Source organism: Amaranthus tricolor, chromosome 12 (assembly GCF_026212465.1).
Source record: "Amaranthus tricolor cultivar Red isolate AtriRed21 chromosome 12, ASM2621246v1, whole genome shotgun sequence".
Classification (NCBI taxonomy): domain Eukaryota; kingdom Viridiplantae; phylum Streptophyta; class Magnoliopsida; order Caryophyllales; family Amaranthaceae; genus Amaranthus; species Amaranthus tricolor.
Window position 1 is genome coordinate 6,612,539 of NC_080058.1, and position 17,462 is coordinate 6,630,000.

Below are 17,462 nucleotides of genomic sequence, written 5' to 3' on the forward strand. Positions count from 1 at the left end.
GCGAATAGAGTTGTTGACTTTGTTCGCAGTCACTAACAGGCCCATTACGCTCCATGTTGTTCGCAGTATCAAAAAAGTAAACAGCCATATTCCCAGTTACTAACTGAGAAACAACTTCTTTGCCTTTTTAAAAAATTAAGCAGTTGTTCGCAATTACTAACTGCGAACAGAACCAAACCTCAACTTTGAAAATTAGACACTTATTTTTAGAAATAAGTTGATTTTCATTTTATTTCGTGTTTTTTTTAATAATTTATCTTATCTATTTCATTTTTTCCAATTTCATCCTATTATGTACCTCCTTTTATTCCTCTTATTTACAGTGACTACCTAGAGCTAGAAGCGTTTAAAACAGACTCAATGATCCAAAATTCATCCGACCTTGCAATCAAACCGGATTTGACCCGACTTTAAAAATGATTTACAACTACGTAAAATACAATATAAACATAAAACTCGATTTCCAATCAATAGAAAACACCTAACCCAAAATCAATCCAATAACCCAAATATACCTAATAGTTCAATACCATACCAGAAGCTCAAGATGGTTAAAAATGAAAATGTCATCATCACTTTCCATTTTCTATGTTCTAAAATACTGGCATCTGATGACATACTGTTGTGTATGAAAATGTCATCATCACTTTCCAGCCATTATAGAAGCTGAACTACAACTCTAGTGCTGCTGATGGTTTGAAAGACTCTTCGAAAAACCCTAATTATGCGTCGTCGCCATTAAAGTATCAGGTATTCTAAGTTTGATACATTGCTCAAATGGCGAGTACAAGTAGTAAATCATGGAGAATCATATCACGACCAATTTTAGAAACTGTGTTAAACAATCATGTTCAACATCATCGTGTTCATCAACCCCTTATTCTCCATGGTCCTCGCGGTGTCGGCAAAACAACCCTAATTCTCGAACGTAATTATCCTTTTTTCCTTCTATTTTCTTCCTTAATCATTTCCTTAATCATTTGATTAATCTTGTTATGATTATGATTATCAGGTTTAATGGAGAATTGGAACAAAGGTCCACATATTACAGGGTACGTTGATTTTGCGCATTCAATTAAGGAACATCATCCATCTCAATGTGAATCTTTTCCTTGGAGTTCTTGGAATGCGGCGACCGAGTCACCGCCTCCATTGTCTTTGCTTAGAACACATTTGGAGAAATGTTTAGAATCTTTGGCTGAGAGAGGGATTGTATTAGGTCAAATTACTTCTAGTCAGATTTTTACTTTGCTTAATAAGTGGCATGGTCTTAGTAATGCTCTTAGGTTTATTTTGGAGAAATCGAATTCTGGCAGTTTGAAAAAAGGCGGGGCTTTGAGTAAGGTTTCGGCATCTGTGTTGTGGGAAAGGGCTGTTTTTGCGTATTCGGGGAAGTGGGATGGGAAGGATAATGAGGGATTAGCTGGTTTGAAAGGGATGAACGTTGAAGAGAGGTCTTATTTAAAAGAGGCTGTTATGGCTTTGAGATTGGCTAAAGAGGTTATAAGAGTGCAGCAACAGTGGAGAAGTAATGCTATTGCTGATTTGAATAGGAATGGCGGGTTTTCGAGATCGCTTATGATTTCGGCCACTGATTGGCCTGGCTTATTGTTAGAGTTGTTGTCTTCAGCTTCTGAAATTGATCATTTTCAGGTATTTTTCAATTTCTGAATCCATTTGATACTACCCTGATTTGCTGAAATAATTTAGTTACTGTTTTTGATTCTCAACTGTGGTTTTGTAATTTTGATCTATGTGAAACTTTTGTTGTGTAATGTGAGCTCATACTGATTCCATAGTTGTGTCATTGCTAGGGTTCAAGTTCATATTTTTTGCATTGGTAATCTTAAATGTTGTGTTAGTTTAATCGTTATCTCTGTAGAATTTTTGTTTCATTTCACAAGATTATGATTGACAGATGATTAACTGTTCTACTTTTAGTATCTACACGTGAGTTTGAGTTTCTAATCATTAGGTATAATTTGTAAATTGTAATGTTAGCCGAAGCTTGTGCTCAACAATATAGAGGTCCTGAAGAATGCAATTACAAACGATGATTCTACAGTGTGTGCACCAACTTACCATGATAGCTTAATATGGAGAATTATTTCTTTGGGTGCAAATGAGATGTGCCTCCCTGTCATTATTATGACATCTGATAGGTAAATGGACTCTTTTTATTAGTGTTGTTTACTTGTTCCCTATGTGTATCTACTTATTTTCTATGAGAATCAACCCTTTGTGAAGTTTTCTTTAAGAAAAAGTTTCCTGTTGATTTCTGTTCAAGCTTTTAAACAGTGATGGTTCTATTGACCTTGTGGTGGTTTTTAGATTTGCAATGCTTTCTGCCTATCGTCAGGAATTCTCCTCTTGTCAATTCACTTATTGCTTGTTTATTTTCTGATGTGGTGGTATTGGGCTACCTCTTATGTAGGCCGTTTTCTCTGCATTTTGGATATTGAAATCCCAACTATTGAACTTTGGTTTGTCATTTTAGCTTTAATGATAAGTCATGTGAACCTCTCATAAAAAATGATCATGAAAATTTTCATTATGAACAGTGATGAACTTAGAGGATGTGTGATAGAGACATTCTCACAATTTCTAGGAGAAAATGACAAGTCAATCCCTGCTGAGAAAATCCTTATTAATCACCTCCTCAATATATTGAATGTTTGTTCCTATCCTGTAATGAACTCTGTGGAGAAGCACATGAACATGAAATGAAAAGGCAAGCTATTAATAAAGGCAAATATGGATAACAAACTAAATTCTTGATGGAATATGCTGATTTCTAGAAAGTAATATCTGTAACTGAACTCTTTAATTTTCTATGTTCTGTCAGAGGGAATTTTGTTAAAAGGTTGATATGAGCCTATGAATACAGATGGGAATAAGAGGGAAATGATTATATGAAATGTATTGAGTTTACAACTCATTTTGGAGAGTGCAAGCCTTTTGAAAGCTTTTAACTATTTTTATATTTTCTGCAGTAAATATTACCTACAGCTAGCATGTTTCTTTTCTGCTTATCTCTTCTCTCTTTACTTACCTTGACACAAAATTATTATATGAGTTCATTCCGTATTACCCCCATGTAGTTATGCTTTGACAATAATTTTTTGAACTCTATCCTTTAATTAGCTGGAGGTACTGAAGTCAGTGCCCTGAGGCTGTGTATAATATACATTTTCTTGTAGGCGTTTCCACTATGTTTTTTTGGCTTAAGCACTTACATAACTTACATCCAACAAATTATTTTTGAACAATTGTATATGTTTCATTTGCAACTTTTGATCATATCCTACTTTCAGCTTTTGAATGATGCTTCTAAGTTCTAGGCTTCTAGCACTCTTAACTTTCTAATATATGACTTTTAGACTTTTAGCCTAGCGATGGTTGTGAGATCCCTTCTCAATAGTTATGTATATGAAGTTATGAACTTACATGGACATTTTCACCTTATATTCTGAAGCTTTTTCTTGAGATCTAATGCCTACACATGGATGCTAGTATGCTTCAATGTTTTCTTAATAATTAAAGTTTAAACTTTAAACAAGACTTCCCATAACTATTCCTTCTATTTCATTTGTCCTCTATATATTAATGTTCTAATAGTATTGGTAATTTTCAGTTACTATTCCTATCGTGCCTACATCGACTTTGGATTTCCAGACATTTTTATATCTCGGGAGGTAAACTATCGATCTTTTATATTTTTCCTCTTCTATTTTCTTAAATTGCAATCTTCCTATCTTTTTCTTGGTTATATATAGTATTGTCACACACTTCGTTATAGCTCACGAGTCATGCCATTGTGCCATGTTGTAATATGACTATAGGAACATGCTTGTTGAAATTCTACTTTTCATTGAATGTTTTATGCACGTTGGACCAGATAGGAACATTTGGTTCATTATTTTCTTGACAATTTGAGGCATTCTCATCCTCGCAAGTCACAATTCATGTCTCAAAAAGGAATGTAAAGAACCAGATAGATATTTTTCGTTTCGTCATGTACCAAACAACAAAAAATGAATTACCTCAATGCTAAGTGACTACCACCTAGGTAGCGTTCGGGAGATCATATGTATGCAACCCATGGAATAAAAACTCGCGAGTTACGTTATATAACGGTCGTTGTGTAACATGTTTGAGAGTTGTTGTGACGTTAAATATCGTTATATAATGTTGCATGAATTTTCACTATCAAAACGCCGCATTGACCTTTACTTGATGTGTAACGTTTGATATTTCTCCGTTACAACGTTATTTTTCGTGAAGAGGTTATAGAAAAATTTCCTCTAATATCTTCCTATATTGTAGAAGAAGTTATTATAATATCTTGTTAAAATTTAATTAATACCCATTAATTATAGCTTCTCATAATTTAAATCAATTAATTATCCACCAAAAGTATCTAATATAATGCAATTATAATAGTTATGTGCATATTATTGCATAATAATAGCAGTCTATCAACAAAAAAGCAATTATAAGTTTAAAACTCTCCTTATGTGACTTTTTGTGGCTGCGATTTGCTTTATTATTCTGTTGTAGCTGTTTTCAGCGACACTACAACCATTTCCACAAATGTATCCGCTATTGAATTGTTTTTCCATGATGCAACCTTATCCGTGTGTGATAACAAAGCTGTTGATTGACTTTTGATTGAAAATATCACATATTAAGCAGATTCCATGAAATAATTTAAAAGAGTCAATTTTTATAAGTCCATTATCTATTGAAATTTGTGTATGAATGAATGCCCCCTTTTGCGATGGCATGCAAGTTTTAAATAGCCTTAAGCAATTAGCAATGAGTGCATGATACTTTGAGATATAATGTATTCTCTCTGTTTCACGAATTTGCATCACTTTCCTTTTTAGTCCATCCCACCAAATTTGCCTCATCTTTATTTTTTACCATGATCCACTCTCTTTCTTTTATTCTCATCCATATATTTAACTTATCTTTTCATCTTATCACCCTTTGACTTTCACCCACTTTTCTTAGTTTGTTCACCAATTGCCTATGAAGCTAATTTGGTGCGGGAGGTATATAGTATTATGATCGGAAAATTGAACATTTTTTGAGCATAGGTAGTGTGAATTTTTCTCTCAAAACTACTACACAGTTTGAAACTGTAAATAATTTGTTTTCCGAAGTAAATTTTACGTGTTTTCATAATTCCCAATATGTTCCCTATTGCCGCTTGAACATTGTTTGTCCAACAAAGAATTTTGCATCATCTAGATTAAAGGTCCCTAACAGTAAAATAGTGGGTTGTAAGATCTTAAAGATTGAACAACGTTATGGCCCTACTGCTAAAGTGGTTCTCACGAAAGTGGAGTAAAAAGTTTTGTTTTTAAAACCGCAGATGCCCTGAGGCCTAAAGCATTATTGGATCCTAGGGGTAAAGCGCAATGCATAGGCCAAGTCTTTTATTTGACGAGGCCTACATTTTCTTTTTTATTTTTAGTTTTTGTGCTTTTCTTGGGATAAAATTTAACCAAATACTAAAATGCTACTAAACTGGAAAAAGTTCCTATACATGGCCTACTCGCAAATACGTAATGGACCTACAATATAAGATAAATTTTTTGACTTTTCCTCTAAAGTTATTTGAAACAAAAAGTTTTTCTTGTAAAAAAAGGTCAGTTATGACATGAAGGAGAGTCCTTGTAAAGAAGTGAAAATAAAGTACAAACCTACACATAGTGTTGTGTTATATGTGTGATAGGGACAATTATGGCTACGCTGCAAAAGGAAAAAATCAGAGTGGGAAAAAGGGTTACTGGAAGGAGAACTGACTGACTAGGAATGACGGATTGGAAACAGAGTATACCACCACCAGAAACTTTTAATTGACAAAGTTTGCCGTGATTAGTCGGCTACCTTCAAATATTTGTTGAGTTGGAACTATATTTGGCAAAATTTCCTTTTTGAAGCTTGAAGAAGGTTTTCTCAATTGAAAATTTCATTTTCCCCCTGAAAAACTAAGTTACTTAGATCTACTCGCTTGAGGTGCTATGCCCTGTGTCTGGAGTGCGTGCTTTTTTGCGCCTGTTGTACCTCGCTCGGTCTAGGGGCCTAATCAAGGTGATCTTTTCGGTGATTAGTTGCGATGCCTAAGCTTGTCTGAGGCATGCTTTTTAAAACCAAGGTTGGAGGTTGGATTGGAATTTGGATGCACTTAAAAATTGTCCTATTGAAGTTTAAATTTAGTTCTAAATTGCAAACTTTAGATAAATAATACATCTTAATTTCTACAGTTTTTGAGTTGATGAGTTTATCCTAAATGTAAGCTGAAGAAAAATTTTACAGCACAAAGTAGCTGAAGACTGCAGGACCTCTTTGTTCAGCAGTTGGTTGTGTTCTTTACTTATTACCATTTGCATGGTTTTTTCTTATTGTTCATTTTCTATGTGTTTCATCACTAACGGCTAATAAGAGTTGTAGAAATAGTAAGGTTTAAATGTGAAACGAATAACGATACCATAAACGATGTTAATTTCTTTCTGCTTTTTTGTTTTAATTGAAGATTTTTGCATATATCTTATATGCTGATAATGTTTTCTGAATCTTAGACCTTTGGTTGGACACCCAATGAAGGTAAATTACATATGGTGCCTGATTACTTCAGCGCATCAGAGGTGAGTAGATACTTACAGCTCATGCTCTATCTTTCTCTCATTTGTTATATAAATTCTATTATTTATTTTATCAATGTTGAGAACTTTTTTATGCTAACCGGTGTACTTCTGCAGTGGACAATAATTACTGAAGTGCTTGGTGCAAACTCAAGGCATTTATTTGAACTTCATGCACTTAAAGAAAGTGATCGTTATCTCAAGTAAGTGTGGTATGATGTTTTTGATATTTTTCTTCTTTACGAAATGTCCTATGCTAACTAATAGAATACTCCCTCGGTGTTTTGCTTACAAGTGCCTGAAGTACCATGCATCAAGTCTGACATGCTGAAAAATTTACTTTGGTGTTTTGTTCATGCTACTCCCTCGCATAGAAAAAATTCTCGGATGTAGTTGCGATTTCGGTAAAGGTTGCGATGTCGCGGTTGCAGCACGTCACTGTCTTACAACTCGTTTTGCGGACATTGCAATGTGATTATTAACTTAAAAAATTCATTTTATCATAATAAATCAATTTTGATAGAAAATATATTTGAATTCAAGCTTATATCAGACCTTTAAGAACTTAATACACTTTTAAAAAGATAATAACGGCTATCATGTTAGAATAACATTTCATAATGGAAATTACTCCATGGATATTAATTCACAAGTTACGTAACAGGGTTTTGCGGTTCAATAAACTCAAAATCCGTTATAAAAGAGGCCTTTATGTAATGTAACAACCTCATTATTATTCCATGTTCCTTCAGTTTCTTTTTGTTTGTTCGCCTTTCCCTTTCATTAGTTTTTTGTTTATCCAAGTCTCCATTTTTATCGGTTATTTTGGGGTACTTTTTCTTTTTTGTCACACATTTCTGTATTTTACCACTACTTTTTCTATTATTTGGTCTCACATATTTTTCTTACATTTGTTTCTCCACCTCATGACAATGACATCATCCTTTCACTATACTCCTTAATGATTGTGTATAGAGTAACATAGACAAATGAAAAGAAACAAATATAGTGTTTGAATAAGGGATAGTCTAGAGTTTTGTCCGTATATTGTAGAGAGATGGTTTAAGTATTTTATAAAGGTAGCTTGTTTTGAAAGTTTGATGGAGGTCCACTTTTAGTGACTAAGCTAATAGTTTCAATTGACTTTTTCTAAACAAATTCATTGTCTACAACGACTTCTATTTGGAATAGAAGTAGTAGCAAAAATTATTTAATATAGTTCATGATTGTGGATATGATATCAATTTATCATCAAATCTCAGTGGTGCATAATAGTACTTGCTGCATCGCTTTAACGCGTTTTATCCAATTTTTCGGTATTGATCCTGCTTTGTTTTATGCAGCATGATGGGTCATATATCCAACACATTTGAGGATATAATGGATGCTTATTTGGCTTATTTTCAGGTAAGCTGTCTGTTATAAGATTGAGCTCTTTTTCTAATGGTAGCATCAGATATTACAAGGGGTTAAGTTTCCAATTCGTAAACAAATTTATAGCATAAAGACATTTAGGCGTTTTTGAGTAAATTCTTAATGTTGAAATTTCATACCTTCATTAAAAAAATATTTCTGAATCTAAAAGTAGTCACATGTGGATAGAACTTTTACCAAAATATTAAGTGTTTTGGACACTCTTGCCCAGTCTACCCTATTACACCCTTAGTTTGTTAAATGAGCTGTTCTTAAGGAAAACGTAAGATAAACTAATGGTGAAATTTGTACAATATTAGGCTGAAGTAGAAGTTTTCGCTTTTGATGATTCCATATATGGAGAACTTTAGCGGCATGGATGTTTATTGTTTCTCTATGTGGCTGTATTCATTGAATTTTTGTATCCTAAGGGGTCATTGCTTTCGGAAAACTATTGCAATTTGTTTCACAACTGTCCTTGTAAGTCGTACTTGGTAATTTATATGACTTCATTTATTGTACGTGTAGATAACTGTGGTAAATCCATCTATGGACAAGGCTTTGTCACTCCTACAAAAATTTTCTCTTGATGCATACAATGGAAAGATACCAAAAGATAGATTACGTTTTGGTGCCCCTTGGAGACATCCTCCTCATACAGATGACCCAATTCATCATTTGGAGTGGGCGAAGATTCAACTGATGGATTTTGTGCAGTCATTGGTCAATGCTGAATTTGGGGTAATCTAATGTGTTCTACCATCTGCCGTTCCACTGCTTCATTGCATTGTTGATTAATAAAAACTAGAAATATTCCTGGCTTCCATAGGTGGGGACTTCCTGTGCGGGGCCAAGGGTTTGACTTAGATTTCACATTTTCTCTTGCTCTGTTATTTACTCAGTTCTGTTCATGCTGGTACCCTTATGCCTACATATTTCTTAGGGGTTCTTAGAATTCTGGCCTTTTACCGACTTAATATCTGATCTATTCAGGGTATCCATATCTTCTTCCCTTGTGGTTACAGTGTTTTGCTAATTATGTGATAGTGTGTGTCAATCATTGTTTTTTAAACAAGGTTTGATTGGAAACTTTTATTGTGATTTCAAGGTTGTCTAACAAAACTTAATGGCCTCTTGTGCATTAGTTGACGTACATTGATGGTTGTCTACCTTAGTGGTGTAGAACATGAATTCAGAAAGAAACCACAGAACATAGTTCGTCCTTGTGGTTTGATGAACTTATTCAGGATCTTTGTTGGAAATTTTGAAGATATAAGATGATATAGTGGCTTGTTTAGAGATATCTGTTTGTGTCATCTGACATTTAACAAGTGTAGCTAATTTATCTGCTTTATTAAAGTGGTATGGTTTTCGTTTCTTATAGTCAGGTCCTTTTACAATTTACATGCAGTTCTTTTCTTTTTGACCTATGCATTAGCAGCTGGATCGATTATCAACTTACCAGTGGCCCTGATTTACTCCCAAACTTAAATATGCAGTAGCTTTATATTAATGGAAATGAAAAGGGAAAGGTGGACACTGGTATTGATTACTGTCATTTGGATTTGAGTTTTTCTGTGCATTTTTGTGCCCAGTTAGAAATTCCAATTTCAGTCATCACCTTGGTTTAAAAACACTGCATGTTCCTTAACCAAGTTAACTTGTCTTTTTACTTCACATCAATTGACATTGACCTTCAATTCCTTTGCTTATAAATCATCTGCAGCTACCTTTTTAGAACATTGAAGTCGATTATGGAATCTATGCTGCTTGTAATGATCATATGAGTTGACTATCAAACATGAATAACTAACAATGTTCAATAGTGCACCAAAAATGAGGATGAAAAGAAATGATATTGTGAAATCTTCACAGAGATAGACTTTTTTTATGTAAATTTGCACCATTTATGATACGTTCACTACCTTGCTGACAGCCTGACACCCTTCTTCTTTGATGATGATTCATTTCTTGCTTCTATCTCTGACATGTATCTTTGTCCTTTGTGTAAATATTGCCGTCAGATTATATATGCTTACATATCACGTGTTTTGCGCGACATCTTCCCCCCTCAAAAGCCTAGCCATTTTAATTTCAAATCTGGCTGGAATATATTTTTCAGATAAAACTGTAAATTTTAACAAATTTCTTTGATACTTTTATCGACAATGGTGGAACTGAAAATAGTTGAGAGGAATATATGTATTCTTATGTTTATGACTGTTGAGCTCAACGACTTGTATGGCAGTTTGTTAGTTTGATTCAAAGAACTATTTGTGTTGGGATCAATTAGCATGAAATGCATGAAAATAAATGGGAATATTAATAGTGGCATGCTTGTGTGAAGGGCCTTGTTTGTATTACCTTTGAAGAAATGGGAAGAAAACATTTAGCTTATTAGGTTTTAAGTGTTTATTTTGTTGAAATCATTTGCTTTTTATACCTAAATAACATATCTTTTCTTTACTATTGTATTTTTCTCATGCAGAGTTGACCCTAACTATACCTTCACTTTTCTTGATGCAGCTGAATTATTTTGCTGATTGCAGCCTTGAAATCTTTGATGATCCTTCAGCAGTAGCATTGTTAGAGGTAGCTTTAGCTCCATGGCTTTGCTTGCATCGCAAATTCACTCTACTTTTTGTCTGCTAAGTACATCATCAGATTATAACAAATATTCTGTAAGTTTCTAGGTCATAGTCTCTAGACTAATAAGGTCAACAATACTGCCAGTCTCTAGGCACTCGAGCTATGGGCCATGGGATAAGGTGGTTGGTGTATGCAAAAAGTTTAAGCAATTTAGGAACAGCACTGTGATTTGAAAGGTGCCATTAATCAATTATTCTGTGGGGGAGGTAACAGGGTTTGATTTTTTGGCCACTTACTCCCTCTTTTATGTATGACATATTACTTCATTTTCTTTCTTCCCTCACTTAAACTAGCCCTCTGATGTCCCACTCAATACCTCTTCATCATTTCTCTTTCTCCGGCCCAACTCCACTATATTATCACAGAGCTTTGAGCCACCCCATCACCATGGGTACCAACCTTCCCTCATTCACTCTTCCTGCATTCCATTTAAAATAAATTGAACGAAGATTTTTTCTTAAAATGAAATATTTCCACTAATCAAGACATGTTTTATTGTTGAAATGTACCGCTTGAAATCGACTCTTACTATATAAATTCTAATTTTACTTGTGTAGAGTATGAACCTCTTTATTGGATATTGTTTTTTGTATTTGAGAATAATTGGGTCTCCAATGAAAAGTGGTTATGCTTTAACCTAGTGATAGAGGTCATGTTTGACTTTACTGGTGAAGTGTAACATCCAACCTTGCCCTACTGGAGGAAGACATACCATGGAGATTGTAGATCCCTCAAATTAGCATAAGCCTTTTCTCGGCTTACTTTGCCCTCTGGGAATTCTCAGACTTCTCACCCATCCAATGATTACTCCACACCATGCACGCTTGATTGTGAAGTTTTTTGCAATTGAGTTTCCTTGAAATGAAGATGCACTTTGTTGTTATGGTGATCTATCGATCCTATTAAAGCTTCTTTATTTCCTTCCTGATCTCAACTTGGTTATTGCATTCATCCCCACTTAAAATTGCGACGTCCCCATTGTACCTACAAGTTAATCTTTGTTAAGCTCCTTAGATCTTACCACTGCTAGGTATACAAATCCCTTGGATCATCCACGATTACAAGGTTGCTCTGATACCACTAATCTGGCTGTGACTACCCTTGAAGGTTGATTATTTGGCGTCATGGAGCTTGTGGATTGATCCCACAAACCAACTTAAACCTTTTCCGGTGCGCTTTATCCTTACTCGTGCACACCATGTAAACTTCTCAAGAGGTTACCGTTCTTAAGACTACTACTCCTCACCAAGCACGCTTAGCTTTGGGATTCTTAGAAAATGAGATTTATTGCAAAAAAAATGTATTTTGTTGATATAAGATGGATTGTTCTATCGATCCCTGATTTGTTTCCTTTTTGATCTCAACTAAGAGTTATTTAAAGGAACCTTAGTTTAATGCCACTTGGTCAAGCATTGTGATGGTGTTGTTTGTCATTTTGTTCTTTGATTTGTAGTTTTTCTACTTAAGACTAGGCATTGTTATGTCTCACTATTGATTAATGTCCTTTTAAGTCGAAGCTTTGTTTTTTACTTTAAACTATAACTAAGATTTTGCTTTCTGTGATTTTTATTATAAAAGTATAAAATTGAATTTTAAAAAATTGAGTTTAATACACTAGTCAGTGCAGTAACTTCAACTTTCAAGGCATATGTCATCATTATACTTCATTCCTAATTCACTGTATTTCATAGATTTTCCAAGTTTCTATGGCTTACTCCTAGAGTCATTCTTTTTGGACCCATCGTGGTTACTTATGTCCTATTGCCTAATATTAATTGCCTTTTTTTCATTCCTCTTTCGTCGATTTACAATAAACTGTGTGTGATTAATATTGATTCAGGTGGGTGTGCTATATGCTCAACGGGATCCATCCTTTATCCGTCCAGTTTCTCGTGGTATGCAGAGATGCCTGGTGAGATGGTGAGTTGTCAAACTGATTGATTAAATTTACCAAAATAAAGCAAGAATACTTCTTTATCAATGACAAGATAGCTTATCCCTTGTAGAAACGACTTTTTAATCGCAGAGAGGTTGGGGTTATCCCTGGTTCTCTTGAGTTGTCATGCGAGTCTTGTTGTAGAAATTAGCATGACTAGATAGTTAAATTTTACTTCGTCTATATGCATTGGTTTTGAGAGGATTTCTTTGCTGAGATATTTACTAATGAAAGTTTTTGGAGGACACCTTTACGTCAAACTGTGCCGAGTTTGATGTTAATTATATTTGCAAAAGAATAACATAATTGTGGGCTTGATTTGCTGAATTTCTACAGGCTGGTCCAGGAGCAGTTACAAATGAACTGGCTCACCTCTTTGCGTTTTACGTGGCACAGACTCTTTCGAGGTCGCTACTATAGGCACTTGCTGTTACAAACTGGCTATAAGTATTAATTGGCACAAAAGGTATTTGCAAATTTTCCAGCATTTGTTAATTTTCCAGTTCTATAGCCAGAAAGGGGAAGAAAGAATAATCTTCATAGAAAGTTGAATACTTGGAGATTTGAGTGCATAATATTGTTGGTGAAGACATTAACTGCTATATGTATTCTATATGGAGAATTAATCAATTTAGCTATCAATGCCGGCTTTCACTGGTTGACACCCATATCGGTTTTAGATAGCATTCCTATCCAGACCAGTTATCTCTTATTTATGCACATATCGACATGGGTCGAACACTCTGGAAACTAAATTAGAAGTTCAATCTTCTGATTTTAATTGAAGGATGCATTGTTCGATCTGTACCCAAATTCTGTTATTTGTACTATGACTTCAACAATCTATTTGGTTAATCTTTCTAAGGTCCCGTGGAAGTCCATTGTAATGCGATGCTACCCATGTGTTTTCCTTAAATAATTAAATATTCTGCTGGAACCAGCAGACTCAGTTTTCTGGATCACAAATCAAAATTTTGACACTTATCACATTGCAACATTTACTTGCACAAAGCTTTTTGTACTTGCTTCTCTGTACTTGTGCTAATAGGTCTGTATTTTTCTTGGGTCGGCAGTCTACGTGGCAATTCCCTGATGTGTTTAAACGCTGGTTCATGGGCCGCAATGATGTATCCTGGTGTAAAATGTGGGTAATATTACTTAATATTCTTTTTTTTTAATTTATAAGCTACATTTGATTGATGTCTTTTTAAGCAATTGAGTTAAAATGCTATATTTGTCCTTCAAAAGAATTCCATAATTACCAAACTGATTACTGTCTTGCCTATCTGTGATTATATAAGGTAATATTGATTTGTATACTTCCATAGTTTTACCTTGCCAAAACAAGGTAATGTGCTTTGTTATAGTAGTATAATGTCCTAAAACAAGGATGTTTCATGCTATCTTCCGTTTTTGAAATTGCTACATTTATCTCAAAAAGCTGTTACATAAAAAGAAATGTAACAATAAAAAAACGAAAGATAGTATCATCAGCACAGGGACAAGGGTTATGTAGCTACCTATATGGCTATATTCCATTGGAGTATTTTGAACTTTCTATTCCCCAGAATTCAATAGTATGACTTCAATTATGCCTATTGGTTTCAGGTACATATTAAAAGGACAGCTTTCAGTATTTAGAACTCATAAAACAGATGATTTAGAAAGGATTTGAGCTTTGAACTTATCTTCGCCCTTCTAAAGTACATCAAGGATATTGTGGGAGTCTGGACGGTTTGCCATTGGGAGGTGGAGAGCGTAAAGGTCAGCTACTAGCCTACTCTCACATTCATAATTACTTGGGATATGCCAAGTTTATAATTCTGGCTTGATCATTTTCGAACCCTAAATATGGAACTCAAACTACAATTGATTCTAGCTCTGATCATCCAGTTTTTGTACACGGAACCGACTTGGTATCAGGTAGTTCTAGTTCAAGGTCCCTTGAAATAGATTCAAAACCAGTAGCAAAACTAGCTGCTAGACGTACCTTGATTGGATGCTGAGACATATACTAATGACTACTGAGCAATGTCTCTACAGTTAATTTTTTTTTGGCCAAAATGTAATTTTTGCTGCTAGTTTTGGTTAGTGTATATTGTGGTTTTTATTTTTATTAATCTATAGGACTTGGTACATGAAGTCTAACTTATATTGCTCAATAGTGTTGTTTTGTATTCAAAGATTCAAGATGATATCAATTAGTGCATTCATAATTGTTGGAGCTCATTATTAGAATTACCGGCAAAACGCCACATATTTGGTTAAAAATTAAGTGGTAAAATGTTTGAACCCTTGACTTCTTAGTTATAATATTATGAATTATTATCGGCCAGTTTGGTTGTTGGTATCAAACAATGGTGATGAAAATAATTTGTAGTGTAAACTTTCATTAAATGTATCATGTTCTCATGAAAATAAACTTTGATCATAAAAATGTATTTTTGCTCACAATATTCTATTACTATTAATACCATATTTTATATGGTAATACATTATAATGACATTTGTGAAGAAAATGATATGATCTGAGGTGAATAAATATGACTATTTAACTTAATAAATTTTCCTATTAAAATTACATTAGTTTTTCATCATTATTTTCATTATTTAACACATACTACTAAATGGGTTGTATGAACTATTATGAAAAATGTTATGTTGCATCCTATCATATATTTTAAAAAAAACGTTTGGAGGTGATACCTTAAAGAAGTCGTCCTCATCTTAGCATACTAAAGGGAATATTTGTCACTAGTTACCATAAAGTTTCTATCTATATTACTCGTATTCTTTATTTTGTTTCACGTATTTGTGTCCGATTCTTGACGCTCGGATACCGGTATGGCATTTGGACACTTCGATTTTGGTGTAAAATTGATTATTTAAACGTATTCGACACTTGAACACGTACCAATATCCGATACTTGAACACGTACTAATATCCTGCATCAGTGTTCGACATGTATCAATATACAAAAACTCTTAAGTTTAACTTTTCTTTATTATAAGCAATATGGATGTTTCGGTAATGAACCTGAAAATACAAAAGACTTAATAACACCCGAAGATGAAGTGTTATGAAAGTCAATTGTCAACGATCTTGGAGTATGACGTAATCCGTTTATAGATGTAACTGCAATTCCTGCATCACAACATGTTAGCCTTAACCGGGGGCGATCTCCCGGAAAGCCGCTCTGAAGCTCAAGTCAATTGCGGAGATAGAAATCAAGAAATGATAATATAATGAATGCAATATTAATGATTATCTGGAGGTTTGGAGATGGTAGGAATATGTTATTGGGTAAGTTAGATGTGAATTTTTGCAGAGTAATGATAGGTAAATGAAAGCTTTGAGAGAGACCAATGACTTCTGTAAGGGGTTCTTATATTGGTTGATTCATGGATCATGGATAGAGGTGTTTAATGGGGCGGGTTGACCCAACGGATCAAGGATCAGGTCACATTTTAACGGGTCAATAATGGGGCGAGTCATTTAACGAGCCTTGGTGTAAAGGGTAGGGTCGGGCCGGGTTGGATTATTATAAGTATTAATTACGAAAAGAAGTTTACCACTTTTTTTATAGTTTTATATAATATTATTATATACATATGTGGGTTGACCCAACGGGCCATCAGTATAATAAAAGAAACTATGTTATGAATTTTTAAAAAAACGGGTTAAAGTGGCTCGGATTTAAACGGACTTTGACCCGCCCCGTCCCGTTTAACATTTGACATGACCCAACCCGACCCGACCCATTTAAATTTTTCGCCGACCTAGCCCATTGAACACCTCTAATCATGGGGTATCTTTTATGGGAGATCATGTGTGACATAGAGTATAATAGAGGAAAGTGGGGTTAACTAGCAGTTAGGGTTGTTGGTATCTTTACATGGAGGACAAACAAAGGTGGAAAAGTCATATAAACCATTTGACCATAAATCAAGGTCAACACGGGGTCAACCAAAATAAAAGTCAACAGGACATAAAGATAATTTTACGATAATAAATAAATAAATAAATGTTACCATAACATTTAGCCCTACCCATGAAGGATGATACGAATATGGCACTTAGCAGGAATGAAGTATCTTTCTTCATGCGTGAGGCTAAATGTTATGTATTTTTTTATTCGTTAAGGATATTGTAAGTAGACATATAAGATATTACAAAAATTATTGTGATATATAGTCTTTTTAAAAGACCATCTTTAATTGAGTCGACCCATAAAAGAAATTGTAGAATAAGTTACTCGGTGGACATTATGGATAGCAAGATATGACACAATATTATATGCTGTGGTTCAAAACCGCAGCATATAGTCCATATATATATATTTTTTTCATTTTATACTAATTCGACACTAAATATTAATAGTTATATACATAATAATTATTACACTAATTATCATTCAATATTTCCCCAATCATCACCAATCATCATCCAAATTAAACATCATTTAAATATATATATACAACATTTCAAGTTATATATACAACATTTCAAGTTATAAACTTATACTTTGAAATTCATACTTTTAATATAAAAAAACAAAACTTTTATAATATTCCAAGTTATAAACTTATACTTACATATCTTATACACAATGACATTTTAAGTTATAAACGTATACTTACAATTGTATTTATACGTAACATTCGAAATTATACACAACATTCAGGTTATAAACTTATACTTTGAAATTCATACTTACAATACACAAAAACAAATCTATATACACAACATTTCAAGTTATAAACTTATATTTACATAGCTTATAAACAATGACATTTTACACAACATTCCA

The 17,462-nt window shown here is 33.9% G+C and overlaps 1 protein-coding gene across 1 annotated transcript; it reads left to right on the top strand.

The window, feature by feature from the left end:
- The first annotated feature begins 547 nt into the window (after positions 1–547).
- On the top strand, positions 548–14,889 carry LOC130828402 (uncharacterized). The gene is made up of 13 exons (XM_057694377.1): positions 548–928; positions 1,013–1,653; positions 2,002–2,162; positions 3,635–3,695; positions 6,591–6,656; positions 6,771–6,856; positions 7,997–8,060; positions 8,595–8,807; positions 10,593–10,658; positions 12,556–12,635; positions 12,988–13,117; positions 13,725–13,795; positions 14,260–14,889. Exons 1-11 carry the CDS (start codon positions 778–780, stop codon positions 13,103–13,105), a joined length of 1,707 nt encoding a protein of 568 aa, XP_057550360.1. The 5' UTR covers positions 548–777; the 3' UTR covers positions 13,106–13,117; positions 13,725–13,795; positions 14,260–14,889.
- Positions 14,890–17,462: the final 2,573 nt, after the last annotated feature.